General features: G+C 38.1%; 1 protein-coding gene across 2 annotated transcripts; it reads left to right on the top strand.

Moving 5' to 3' along the window:
- The first annotated feature begins 1,288 nt into the window (after window positions 1-1,288).
- LOC140808930 (MACPF domain-containing protein At1g14780-like) lies at window positions 1,289-5,763 on the top strand. 2 transcript variants are annotated; one of them, XM_073166311.1, is made up of 8 exons: window positions 1,290-1,588; window positions 1,677-1,918; window positions 3,148-3,349; window positions 3,437-3,511; window positions 3,714-3,897; window positions 4,348-4,517; window positions 4,594-4,658; window positions 4,982-5,762. In XM_073166311.1, exons 1-8 carry the CDS (start codon window positions 1,349-1,351, stop codon window positions 5,601-5,603), a joined length of 1,800 nt encoding a protein of 599 aa, XP_073022412.1. In that variant the 5' UTR covers window positions 1,290-1,348; the 3' UTR covers window positions 5,604-5,762. The 2 variants fall into 2 exon arrangements, with proteins under 2 accessions (XP_073022413.1, XP_073022412.1); XM_073166312.1 differs by lacking the exon at window positions 3,437-3,511 and having other exon boundaries at window positions 1,289-1,588; window positions 4,982-5,763.
- The last annotated feature ends 8,358 nt before the right edge of the window (window positions 5,764-14,121 follow it).

Genomic DNA, 14,121 nt, shown 5'->3' with positions numbered 1-14,121 from the left:
GGTCTTGGCTACACATTAAATCAAAGAAAATGAAGTTGTTTTACAAGACTTTTTCTAACAGTAATTCCGAATTTCCGTCGTATCGACTATTTGAAACAAAATTTACTTATTTTTCATCTAATATCATTTTTAAAATACGCATAGCCTGCTTTGGGTAGTACATGTGAATTTTCATGTATTTATTTATATTCTTTTCCATTAATTTAGAATATTTTTTTGGAATTTTCATTTTGCGAAAATATAGCCGATCGATCAGATAAACCAAGAAAATTATTGGAAAAATAAAGAGTCAATCGAAACGAAGTTATTTTAATTTTAATTATAAGATGAAGAAGCCATTCATATTCTGATCTATCCATAAATGTTCTACTAATCTCACACCTCTACCATTATTATTATTATTATTATTATTATTATTATTATTATTATTATTATTATTATTATTATTATTATTATTATTATTATTACTACTACTAGTAGTATTTCTCATTAGTCATAATTCTACAAATTACGCTATTTGTATCTGAACAGCCTACGTTACCTTTTAATGAATGTTATATTTCATTAAAAAAAATTACGCTATTTTGACTTCGTGCAAAAATGATCAACATTATATATTTTCAATTACTCAAAAGGTTAGCAGTTTTTCTGCTTATTATTATTTTTTAAAAAAAATTTAATTTGTTTTCCGACTGTTGCATAAACAAGAAGCGTGGATAATTGTAGAACCGTGATATGAACAAGTTCTTAGAACAAATCAATCCACGACTCTTACGGAAATGTAAATACCAATTGCAGATTTTATTCCTAACACGAACAAAATCCTTGTCTGTTCTCTCTAAATCCATTCTACTCCCGAATTTATAATGCTTAAATTCGAATTTTTAAAATCTAAAATCTTAAAATCGATTTTTTTTTTAAAAAAATTCAATCCTTTTAGTGATGAATTAGAGTTCACATCTTACATGGAATAATTATTTTGTTCCTCTGAAAATCAGTTTTATACCCAACAATAGTCGACTAATTACACGCAAAATAAATATGATTGAAGTCAAAGTTAGTTCTAAAAATGGACAGCTTCAAATTATATAAAATCAACAGTGAACATGAAACTTCCTCAACTTCTTCCTATTTTAATTCTGTTTCAAACCATATGGTATATGTGACAACGTATTTAAATACTTAATAATACATAAAATACAGTTTCTTTAGCCCACGTCAAACACTTATATTATATAACGTCCTTACCTTTTACACACACGCTTTCAACCATACAAACATAACCTCGTCTACCTGACTGGTAAATATATATATGCAGAAACCAACCTTGAGAAATTGAGAACGAAAAATGAGGGACCATGGAGTTGTGCTCAAGGCCCTGAACAGCCTCGGCAAGGGTTTCGATATTTCGTCCAATTTTAGACTCAAGTTCTGCAAAGGAGACAACAGGATCATCGTCCTTAACGAAACAGAAACCAGACAGCTCTCAGTACCAGGTTTCGGATCCATTGATAATGTCTCAATCGATATAAAATGTGACAAAGGCGATCTTACGAGGTACCAATCGGATATGCTTGATTTTAACCAGGTGCGTATAACGAACATATTGTATATATTACGTTTGGATTATTTAACTGAAGTCAAATACGTGATTATCTTTGTTGTCTTCGATTCAGATGTCGGAGTTTTTCAACCAAAAATGCTCGGTTTCGGGTAAAATCCCGTCGGGGCAGTTCAACTCCATGTTCGGATTCCACAGCGGGTCGTGGGCTACTGATGCTGCGAGCACAAAGTGTTTAGGGTTTGATGGATATTTTATCATTTTGTTCAATATTCATATCGATAGATATCCACTGATTCTTGCCGATGAAGTGCGGAATGCTGTTCCTTCTACGTGGGATCCTTCTGCTCTTGCAAGGTAAAACGAATTTAATTTACTTTACTTAAAAAATTTAACACACACTAACTTAACTTTTGGTGGGTATTGCTAGAAATTCTCTTGTAATTTTAATGCATTAAATAAAAGTATGGTAGACTAGTAATAGCTCAAATGACATATTTTATATTCATATTGCTCGTTAATAATGTACAAAAATCTAACTATATTTTTTACTGGCAAATATAATTGACACAACACGCAGTTTTTTTATATATAAATTATATTCCAACATTTATATATAATTATACAAACAAAGTATAGTTGACCCACAAAGGCACAGACGCCAGACCTTGAAGATGTGACAACCTACTGGAATGACCAAGTCTTAGCGTGGAATTTGCAGAAGTGTGGGGTTTTAATAATAATAATAAAAAAAATCGGTGTGAAATTAGGAAAAACACGATTTATTTGCAACGTATTTTCTATTTTAATCTTTATTACTATAATATTTATTTATTTATTTTATTTTATTTTATTTTATTTTATTCATACTCATATGAGCTGAGATATTTCCTTAATATTTTAAATGTTTTCATATTATCACCTTGATTGGTTTCCATCTCGGTGTCCTTAGTCAACGGATAGTTGATCAAAGAGTAAAAATAAAAATTATTTATTTCCTGGAGGCATTAACATATGCACATCATAGCACGTCGTTCAAAATTCTATATTTTATATTTCCAGAAAGTCAGAAATGGGAGCATATAGTATGACAAGTTATGATAATTTGATGGCTAAGATTATCCCCAACAAATTTCATATTGAAATGAAATTTTTTTCTAGTAGCTGTGTTTTGTAATTTCAACATTCTTGACATTTTGGTGTTCTTCTGACTTATTAAATTAGGTTTCACTAAAATAATCCTCCTCAGAATAATTAAATCAAAAGAAAATTATTGTAGCTCACAATCGACCATACATCCGCAACACACGTATATCTTGAACGCACATCATCTTATATATCCATCCACTCACGTCAAGAATAATTGACCACATTAATCTTCTATAAATTTCACTGTAAATTTTGAACTCGTAATATATCATACTTGACTATTAACAAATTTAATAACCAGGGTAGTCGAATATCATGTCGTGTGAAAGTAAAAGTCGACATCGTTTTATCAAACACTAGAACTAAATCTAAAAAAGTATAATCTGGAACACGGAATTGCTAATTGTGTTTATTTATTTATTGCGAGCGATGAACAGATTCATAGAAAAATATGGAACTCATGTAATTGTGGGGCTTGGTATTGGTGGGCATGATGTGGTTTTGGTAAAGCAAGACAAGTCTTCAAGCATGGAACCATCAGAGCTCAAGAATCACTTGTATGTACTTGGGGACCAATTATTCAGTGGAACATGCACATTTTCCCCGCATCAGTTCAAAACAAAAGAACATAAACACAAGGTTCAATTCAATTTTCCCTGGCATATTATTTTTGTAATTAAGATGATGAATTATTTATGCACGTTTATGTTTGGACGAATCACGCAGGCACCACAGGCATTCAACGTTTTCGATCCGCAACCTAGTATTCTCAACAGTTACGAGTCAATTACATCAAAAGATGTAGGTTTGATGGTTATCTTTCATGTAAACAAGGAATATCCTAAAAAATAAATATTTTACGCTATAAATGTTGAACTAAGTACTGTATCGCGGGCAAGCCGACCACGACTCGAGTTCGAATCGCATACTTTTAACTCAATAAGTAAATCTGGAGGTGCATTTGGAGCCCAGAATAAAGTGTTTATAATATATGTATGTGCAGGGGATCAGTGTGATATGTTCAAAAAGGGGTGGGGAATCGTGTGTGAATACACACTGTGAATGGCTGCCAACGGTTCCATTAATGCCGGATGCTGTCCATTTCAATCTCATACCAATCACTTCTCTACTGAGAGGGGTTCCTGGCAAAGGCTTCTTGTCTCATGCCATCAATCTCTATCTTCGATGTAAGTCGTGTTTCCTAGTTTATTATCGGAGTATTCAAATATCTTATTTATGCATTATAATACATTAAAAGATTTTTCGAGAAATTAATTGCTAATTATTATGAAAATGAAATATTGGGTTGGGAAAGGATCCAAAAAATATTATATTTCTTCTAGAAGATCTCCGATTATATGGCCGAAAGTATTATCGTTTCTACATCGAATGATATATTGCACTGTGTGGCATAGATTTTGTCACATATGCATCGTGCTTATCGCTTTTTCATGTCTCTGTCAAAATTAATGTTATTTTACTTGGTCATTTTTTGTGTGGGCCCCACAAGGTAATATTTATAAAATTTCTGTGTAACGAAATTTAATGTTCTTCGCCGAAATCATCTATTTTTCCTGCTCTGACCTTTTTTTTTTTTTTTACTTGATTGAATTAAAAAAAAAAAAAAAAACGAGCAGACAAGCCTCCAATAGCTGATTTGGAGTATTTCCTGGACTTTCAAACACACAAAATTTGGGCCCCCATACACAATGACCTCTCCATGGGCCCAGCTAGAAACAGGGTCAAGCAAACGCCATCTTTGAATTTTAACCTCATGGGCCCTAAGCTATACGTGAATACCACCCAGGTATTATTATTACACAGTAATTAATTACCAAGGTCGCGTGATGATTTTCTTTTTAACATTAATTAACTGTGATTAGGTCACTGTCGGCAATTTACCCGTGACTGGAATGAGGTTATATCTAGAGGGCATAAAATGCAATCGGTAAGAATCTATTTTGTGCATCCCATAATCCGTTTTATATTATTTTTTTAAAAAAAATTATTAACTTTTTATATGTAACTGAACTAAATGCAAGGATTAAGTTGAGAAGATGAGAAATTTGTATCTTTTTTAAAATTATTGAAGATAATCAACATATTCTAAGTGATGATTTTTTTTTTTTTGCAAAACTTGATCAAGTGAATAGAAATTTAGCTATATATATATATATATATATATACACACACACACACACACACACACACACACACACTGATGAAGGAACACCGTCCAATGACACCATGCATGTATACATGACTTTTCAGGCTGGGAGTGCATCTACAACACTTAACCACCCCTCCGGTGCACTTCCAAAACAAGATCAATGGCGCCATAACATGGCGCGGATCGGAAGAAATCCCCGATAACCATCGATACTTCGAATCGATCCAATGGAAAAAATTCTCCCACATCTGCACTGCCCCGGTTAAACCCGACCTAAAGTGGTTAAGTCCGTCACGAGACACGTCCTTCATTGTCACGGGAGCCCAACTCCACGTGAAAAAGCATGATTCCAAAGATGTGTTACACCTTCGTCTTGCGTACTCAAAGTTATCAAACTCATGCATCATTCAGTCTAATTGGATGCACGCAGCATCGGAACACAACTCGATAAAATCGGGATTCTTTTCATCGATAACCACGTCGATAACAGGCCACGTGGAGAAGGAGAAACCGGAACAAGTCATTGTGGACTCGGGGGTGTATCCGACAGGACCACCGGTTCCGATTCAAACGCAGAAGCTTTTGAAATTCGTAGATATGGCGCAGTTGTGTAGAGGGCCGTTGGATAGTCCTGGACATTGGCTGGTGACAGGGGCTAAATTGGACATGGAAAAGGGAAAGATTTGCCTAAGGGTGAAGTTTTCTTTGCTGAAAATCTACTGATTTTGAAAGGGGAAAAAAAGTCAGTACATTACATATTATACCAAATCAAAAGGATGAGTTTTGATTGCAGTTTGTAGGAAAATGCGTGTAAAGTGGGGGTTGATTTTGTTCCGTCGTGTACATTTTACTTGTAGAAGCAGACATATCGTTGATTCTTTTTATCTTGTTTTACTCATAAGATAAAAAAAGACAAATATTAGTGTTTGGGCTAAAAATAATTTAATTACAAGCCCAATTCAATTAGTGAAGCCCAATTTAATTATGCAAGCCCATCAAACTTGGCGGACAAATTTCCATCGGTTCAAACTAATCACTGAGCGCGGAAGAGGAAGAAGAACGTGGGAGGATAGGTAGAAATCGTGGCATGAGTGGGAAAGATCATGGGCTCATGGGGGAGTGGAAAGAAACTGCACAGGCGCTGGGAAGAAAAAGGGATCGGCAAACACAGATCAACACACAACACAACTCTTCAACACAGAAAAATCTGCAAACACTCTGCAAAATTTCCAATATTCAAGCAATAGTCTTTTTCAAGCTTTCAAGCATATTTCTATTTACGTCTTCTCGTTTGTAGATTTCAGCAACTTCACATTTTATATTTTTATGTCTTGTAAATTTCTACAGTTTATTGAAAATATAAACGATGTCAGAGATTTATTCCTCAAATCCCAATAGTTTTCTTTATTTTGGCGTTATAGTTGTTTTAGGAGATTAGAACCGACGATCAAATTTAGAATTCACAATCGCTTGTTTTTAGAAGTTAGATTTTATCATTTTCACACAAATCGGTGCACTTCGCACCTGGCACGCCCGCAACACCAAATATTGTGCAAACATATTTTTGGCACGCCCGGTGGGACCATCACTATGCCGCCAAGAAGGAAAGAAAACGTCAATCAAAGAGACGGAAAGTTTCTACCAAGCCAGGAAGAGACTCATGCTCCACAGATAGAACAATCGGCTTCTGAAGAGCCGACCAGGGAGTTGGATTTGCATCCAAGTCATGTTCCAGAGGTATATGCTCATATTTCAAATCATTTGGTTGAAACGTTGGCTGCGATAAAATTTGAAGAAATATCAGAAGCACTGTCCAAAGCTGTGTCTGATTGCTTGAAGACAGTATTGGGTAAACCGAACCAATCAACCAACAAAGAGCAAAATACCATTGTTAAAGAGGCTGATCAGGGGAGTAATCAATTCACTGAACTCGACCAGGGAGCAGGACACTCAATGGCTGGCGATCCTCGCCGCCCAGAGTTGGCACTCCCAAACCAACGGGAAGGAAGTTACACACTATCACATAAAAAGGAGAAAACTTTAGGTGGAAGAGTTCGGCCATATCCACGTACAGATGGAGCAGGGAGTTTGAAACAACCTGTCAACCAAGTCCATGCGATTACTAATCCTTTGTATCATCCAGGAATGGATGATGATATACCATACTTGGGTTATCATGGAGTTGATGGAAGTTTCCAAGGATGTAATGCTGGTTACAGTACAGAGGCTCAGACTCGGGGGGCAAACTATTATCACCATCTGCTCCCCAACAAAAACGCAGCAATGATCGATCTTGATATGGTGAGAGAAACTGTGCAAGAAATGTATGGGCCGGCTTTGAGACAAATTGGCCGCCCAGAATTTCACAAGCCATACCCCAACCACATAGATATCAACAATCCATTTCCCAGATGTTACAAAGTACCAGATTTCAGCTTAACTTCTGGAGAAGATAGTCAATCTAGCCTTGAGCACATTGCTAGGTTCACTATAAGGTGTGGGGAGCTGGCGAACTTGGAAAACTTTATTACTTTGAAGTTGAGATTGTTCCCAAATACCTTTACTGGCACGGCATTTTCGGGGTATGCCGCACTTCCTCGAAACTCAATCTTAAGTTGGAAAGATATGGAGAAGCAATTCCTTACTCAGTTTTACCGAACTGAGCCTGAGGCGTGCATCGCTGATTTGTCAAAGATATCTCAGAAAAAAGGAGAAACAGCTGATATGTTCATTGATAGGTTCAAGAAAACAAAGAACAAGTGCAAGGTGTTTCTGCCAGAGACTGAGTTTGTCAAAATAGTACAAAAGGGGCTAGACTTTGAGCATAAGAAGAAGTTTCAGGATATGGAATTCAGAGATTTCTTTGAACTTGCAGCAAAGGTTGGGGAGTACGAGGAACTATTGACAGATGAGTCGTCTAACAAGAAAACAACAATGGAATCTTATTACCAGGAGGTGGAAGATGTTTTGGCAGAAATTCGATCAGCTGGTTCATACACGGTTCCCCTGCTAAAAATGAAGCTGACAGAACCTGAAAAGAAGAATAGCTCCCAACCTCCCAAGGACATGCAGTACACATTCAATATTTCCAAAACAGATGACATATTTGATTTTCTGGTTAAAGAAAAGTTCATCGCTTTTTCACCTGATCATCGGATGCCTACTAAGGATGAGCTGAAAAGTCGAGAATACTGTAAGTATCACAACTCATACAATCATTCCACTAAATTGTGTTGGGCTTTCAAGAATGTTCTGCAGGAAAGAATCAACAAAGGAATATTGAAATTCCCTAACAAGCAAGAGTACATGGCAGTGGACAATGACCCATTTCCTCCTGCGGCATCGGTAAACGTGAACGTCACAAATTTGAGAAATTTGTTGAATGACAAGAGAAGAAGCCGATTCTTTGCAATGAAAGACCGAATAATTAAGAAATGTTGGATTCCGAAAGGTCAACTATTTGAGGCCGCTGTAAGGTATAGTACTAATCAACTAAGAACATTTCAGCAGCGTTTTCCCAGAAGTGTTGGTGGATCTGCGGCCTCTAGGCCGAAGAACCAATATTTATTCAAGAGACCAGTGCTTGAGAATCAATTGTTTAGAGGGGAGTCGTCTCGCAATCAGCACCAGAGATACTCGAACAGGAGGAACGTGAACAGAGTTGAACCACGAAAGATAGAAATCAGGAAGAAGTCACTTTATCATGATAAAAGTCAGCGTGTGAATGAAGCTCCGGTGAGAAAGACTGTAGAGGTCAGGGAAGTTCGACCCAGATTTGTACGTCCAGCCAAAAAAGAATTCACCCACGAATGGAGAGTGGCCCAACACAGAAAATTCCCTAGGCCACCAACTCGAACCCAGAAAAGAAGGCTGTTGAGGGAAAAAGCGGCTGCAAAAAAGGAAGAACTTTCTAAGGTAGACAATAAACCCATACATGATATGCCAGTCATCGAATCACAAGCGGGAAGTAGGTCAAACTTTGGTAGGTCTGCCACTGAAGATAAGTGGGTCGACGAAGACGATGATTTACCGAGTGATTATGAGAATCAAGAAAGGAAAACATTCAGTTTCTGTATAGGGAAGTTCCACATATCAGTGGACTGTGCCACAGGATTGACGATACTACCAGAAAGGTTCAAACTTGTCGAGGAAGAATGCGGGGAGTCAGTGTCTGAAGTAGCTTTTTTTGAAGAGATGAAGGTTTGCAACAAACTCCCCGAAAGAGGTTCAGGAGTTATTATCAGAGAAGATCACCCTAACAAGCCTAAGCATGTGATTTTGGAAAAGACAACAGCCGATATGACTAATGACATAAGGTCTTTATACATCAAGGCTCATGTGAATGGCAAGCCAGTGTCCAAAGTGTTAATCGACAATGGCTCGGTAGTGAATGTCTTGCCAGTGAGGATGTTTAAAAATTTGGGCAAAAATGAAGAGGACCTAATCTCCACAGAAGTTTCTGTTGCTGCGTTTACGGAAAAAACCACCAAGAACATTGAGTTTTTCCCAGCTGATGTCGTTGTGGGGAGTATTTCGTCTATTTGCGCATTTTTTGTTGTGAACTCATCTGCCAACTTCCAAGCTTTGTTAGGCAGATATTGGATCCATGCAAATCAGTGCATCACATCCTCAATGCACCGGTTCTTTTTATTTTGGAAAGGAGATTACGTGGAGATTGTGGAAGCCGATGCACAGCCTTTCCAAGCTCATGCCAACACAGTGGAGGCCAGATACTATAACGGGGATTTCGGGCCCATAAAAGTCTGTGGCAAGGATAGAAAAAAGAGTCTAGTTTACATGCAGTCCCTAACCCCAAGTTCAGTGTTGAACCAGATACTTAAACCTACTGTCTTCGGGCCATATAGGCCGATGATTCAGCCGACGATCGAGGAGATCGATGATTGAATACAACCAAATGGAGAAAGAGGTGGCTGCAGCCTTCATGTGGAAAGTCTACATGCAGCAGGTTTCGGATAGAGTATGCGATGAGGAACAATGGAATATCCATGGGACGGAAGTGGTTTATGAAGATGAGTTCGAAGAGGAGCATGAAAAAGATGAGATTCAAGTTGACGAGTTATTAATGGCGTCATCTCAACTGGAAGATGGCCAACATGAGGTACAAGACCCGTTAGAAGAACCAGAGGAGCTGAGAATCCAAGCGTACATTGCTATAATGTTACAGAAATATAAAGTAGCGAGAATCTACAACAAAAGAGTTAACAAGAAAAGCTTCCATGAGGGGGAAGTAGTGTGGAAGGCTATACTGCTTTTAGGAACAAAAGATAGGAAGCTGGGCAAGTGGTCTCCCAATTGGGAGGGACCATTCAAAGTACATAAGGTGTTGGACGGAAACGCATATTGGCTATCAAGTCTAGATGACCAATCACACAAAAGATGCATAAATGGCAAGTATCTCAAGCCTTATTTTCCAAGTATGAGGGAAGAAGTAAGAAAAGCTTGCCAGTAAAGCAATCACGAAGGCTAATCTTCATTGGGGAGTTGGCATTCTTCAGTGGGGAGTTGGCCTTCGGGGCCACTTTTGTATATATTAAGTTCCTGATTTCAAGGTGTCATGTGACGTAGGCCCTAGGGCCACTGAAATAAACATATTTTGTTTATGATTCAACAATAAAATTGATCGGAGAGAGTGGGACAATAAGCCACCTTCATTCATTATGTTGAAGGTCCATTATTTCACTAGGGAGTCGGCCTTATGGCCACTTATTTCCAATGTTTTTATTGTACCAAAAATCATGGTGGAATAGACCATACTGCCATTATAAATTGGTTGTTTGCATGTGCAGTGACAGATTCATAAAGTAGGCCTTGAGGCCACTTAGAATATGGGAGGAAAGGAACACAACGAGCGGGGAGTTGGGATCACCGAACGGAATAATGAGTAATAAAAGAAGAACTGAAGAGGACAAAGGCAATATGTAAACCCCAAGAGGACCCAGAAGTTGACTTTGGAAGAAAAATAGGCTGACCAGCCATTTTTGTATGTTCTAGCTTCATGTTCATGTTGTAAGATTTTATTTGAAGTAGGCCTTAGGGCCACTAATGTAAATATTTGTTGGTTATGATTCAAAAAATGAAAATGATCAATTAAAGTTGGCCAGTAGGCCACTTTTATCATATTGGATTCATTGTGTTTCGAAAGGGAATCAAGGAAGAGGATACTCTCGAGTGGGGAGTCTTAAGCCAACTTATGGTTTTGATTGAAACTGTTGGAATGAATTGGGTTGAGTGGATTAAGAACGAATATAAACTCCTTCCCAACATCCAATACACAACATCACATTAAACCCATCCTCATTCCACATCCAACACCCAATGACCACAACACCAAACCAACAATCAACAGATAAGAAGCGGAGCCACCGCATGTAAGAAAACTAAGTAAACGTGTATGCAGGAAAGGGGTCCGACTGAAGTGCAAATACGTGTATGCGGGAAAAAGGTCCAACTGAAGTGCAAATGCATATACGTGTATGCGGGAAAGGGGTCCGACTGAAGTGCAAATGAATATACGTGTATGCGGGAAAGGGATCCGACTGAAGTGCAATGCATAATGTAAAGGATGAGGGAATCGTCTTGAGTGGATGCAGCACATAAGAGCACATAAGAGCACGTAAGAGCATGTAAGAGTTAAGTCTTACCTGTGTTTCAAAAAGCTCTAAATGACACCAAAGCTTAAGTGTCGAGCGCACTGGAGAACTGAGGCCAATCCATGGCCAACTCTCAGTTAGTGTTATCTGCTATCAATGAACTTACCAACACCAACATACAGAAGCAGGAAACAAACGTGATAATGGTGATACGCGCAAGGATATGCAATCGGGGAACATTCAACTAACAGAGCAAGATAACAGAAAAATAGATAGCCATAAAGATAAGGACTGGTGGTTGGCTGGAGATCAACACACTTACAGCAAAGATAATGACATCAGACTCCCCTGTTAGACAAGAATATAGATGTGGGAAGGCCAACTAATGGTTTATGAAGCTTGCATACATTGCTTCCACGAGGTAAATGCATCAAAATATCCAATGTCATATTTAATTCAGTAGGTGCAAGAGATGAAGCCAAGGGAGTGGCCGAGACCGAGACAGGAATAAACTTGGAAATAGTATGTTTATGAGGGTCAAAAACCACTGCATAAACGCAAGAGATATTCAGAAAAATCAATGGCTACTGATGTACACAAGGCCAAATAATGGCCACTTTACCGCACCTTCAAAGCAAAGGCTAATGAATGGCCTATTAATACCCAATCCATAATTCCCCACAAAAAACTAGAGTTAGCCCAATTACACAGATAAACCAATTGTTCATCCTTTGGTTCCTAGGATACAAAATCACAAAGCAGGGAATAAAAATTGCCAGTCAATCATTCAACATTAAAGGAGCTGGAAAAGAGTTCAGGGAATGAAGAAATACCCATGGCCGTCGATGAGTTCTGACCCAAGCCGAGAAGAGCACACACTCTTGCAGAAGAAAGCTGGCCAAAACGCGATACGCCAATTGATAACCCAGAGATGACGGCGAACGAATTGGGGCCACTATTGGAGCCGGCAAATGCCACGGGCAGCGTGGCAGCAGAGCGGCGGAGGCAGACGCAGCACTCGCAACGTTGAAGGCAGCGGTGGAGGCGCCGAAAACATCGACTTGGGCAACGTTGAAATCAGCACCCGTGACACTCGATTCCAATGGAGGCGTCGGAGCCGATTTTTGAGCCATATCGAGATGTCAAGCGACAACAGCGTGGAGGAGATGACAGTAAAAGAGGGGGCTAGCGAAGCGGCAGAAGTCCACGATAGCAGTGGGAGCAATCGGAAGAAGAAGAGGGGAGCGATTTGTAGAAGAGGCGGGGAAAGAGCGATCGAGATAGGAGATTTGAATCAGAATAAAGTGAGCCCAATGATTTACAATCCAGATACTAATTGGGCTTGGATAAATGGCCCAATGCTAGAAATAAAATGATAAATGATTATGGGCCACTACGAATAAATGGGTCGAACTGGGCTATATACAAGCATTTTGGCCCAATGGGCCAATGCTTGCGGGGGGCAATTGTTTGGGCTAAAAATAATTTAATTACAAGCCCAATTCAATTAGTGAAGCCCAATTTAATTATGCAAGCCCATCAAACTTGGCGGACAAATTTCCATCGGTTCAAACTAATCACTGAGCGCGGAAGAGGAAGAAGAACGTGGGAGGATAGGTAGAAATCGTGGCATGAGTGGGAAAGATCATGGGCTCATGGGGGAGTGGAAAGAAACTGCACAGGCGCTGGGAAGAAAAAGGGATCGGCAAACACAGATCAACACACAACACAACTCTTCAACACAGAAAAATCTGCAAACACTCTGCAAAATTTCCAATATTCAAGCAATAGTCTTTTTCAAGCTTTCAAGCATATTTCTATTTACGTCTTCTCGTTTGTAGATTTCAGCAACTTCATATTTTATATTTTTATGTCTTGTAAATTTCTACAGTTTATTGAAAATATAAACGATGTCAGAGATTTATTCCTCAAATCCCAATAGTTTTCTTTATTTTGGCGTTATAGTTGTTTTAGGAGATTAGAACCGACGATCAAATTTAGAATTCACAATCGCTTGTTTTTAGAAGTTAGATTTTATCATTTTCACACAAATCGGTGCACTTCGCACCTGGCACGCCCGCAACACCAAATATTGTGCAAACAATTAGATAAAACAATCATTAATTAATACCTCATTATTCACATATGAAACAATGTTTTAATTTTAACGCCTTTGGATTGGTATAAAAGAGGGAAACATGTCATTTAAGTGATTGCAACCCATCAAAATATGCAATCGTGAATAATACATTGAATTTAGTTGATCCAAACAAATTAGATAATTTGAAATCTATTATTTCCTTTTCCATAAAATAAAAATATATATCACTTCAAGCCGGTCGATCCAAATCACTTTAAAAATATTTAGTATAAATTTCAAACAATGCGTTTTTCAACGATCACAACAATCCTCTCTTCTTAAAAAATTATCTTATGTCCGTCTAAAAAAAATTATCTTATTTTAGAATATCTACCAAGTAAATTCTTGATTATGATCCTCATTATTAATCTTTGCATCTACCGTCATGTGCAGTAATGTTCTCATAAACCAAGCTGCCAAACCTGATACATCACGACAACTAACTATTTTTTAGGTAAAAAAGGCAGAATCATTTGCAGTCATCAAGAAA

The sequence above is a fragment of the Primulina eburnea genome, chromosome 13 (genome assembly GCF_022965805.1).
Source record: "Primulina eburnea isolate SZY01 chromosome 13, ASM2296580v1, whole genome shotgun sequence".
Classification (NCBI taxonomy): domain Eukaryota; kingdom Viridiplantae; phylum Streptophyta; class Magnoliopsida; order Lamiales; family Gesneriaceae; genus Primulina; species Primulina eburnea.
This window is presented reverse-complemented; position numbering and strand designations above follow the sequence as displayed.

Coding starts and splice junctions, on each gene's coding strand:
- LOC140808930 (XM_073166311.1), top strand. CDS start 1,349: ATGAGGGACCATGGAGTTGTGCTCAAGGCCCTGAACAGCCTCGGCAAG. Junction 3,350..3,436: donor CAAAAGAACATAAACACAAG/GTTCAATTCAAT, acceptor CGAATCACGCAG/GCACCACAGGCATTCAACGT. Junction 4,659..4,981: donor GAGGGCATAAAATGCAATCG/GTAAGAATCTAT, acceptor ATGACTTTTCAG/GCTGGGAGTGCATCTACAAC.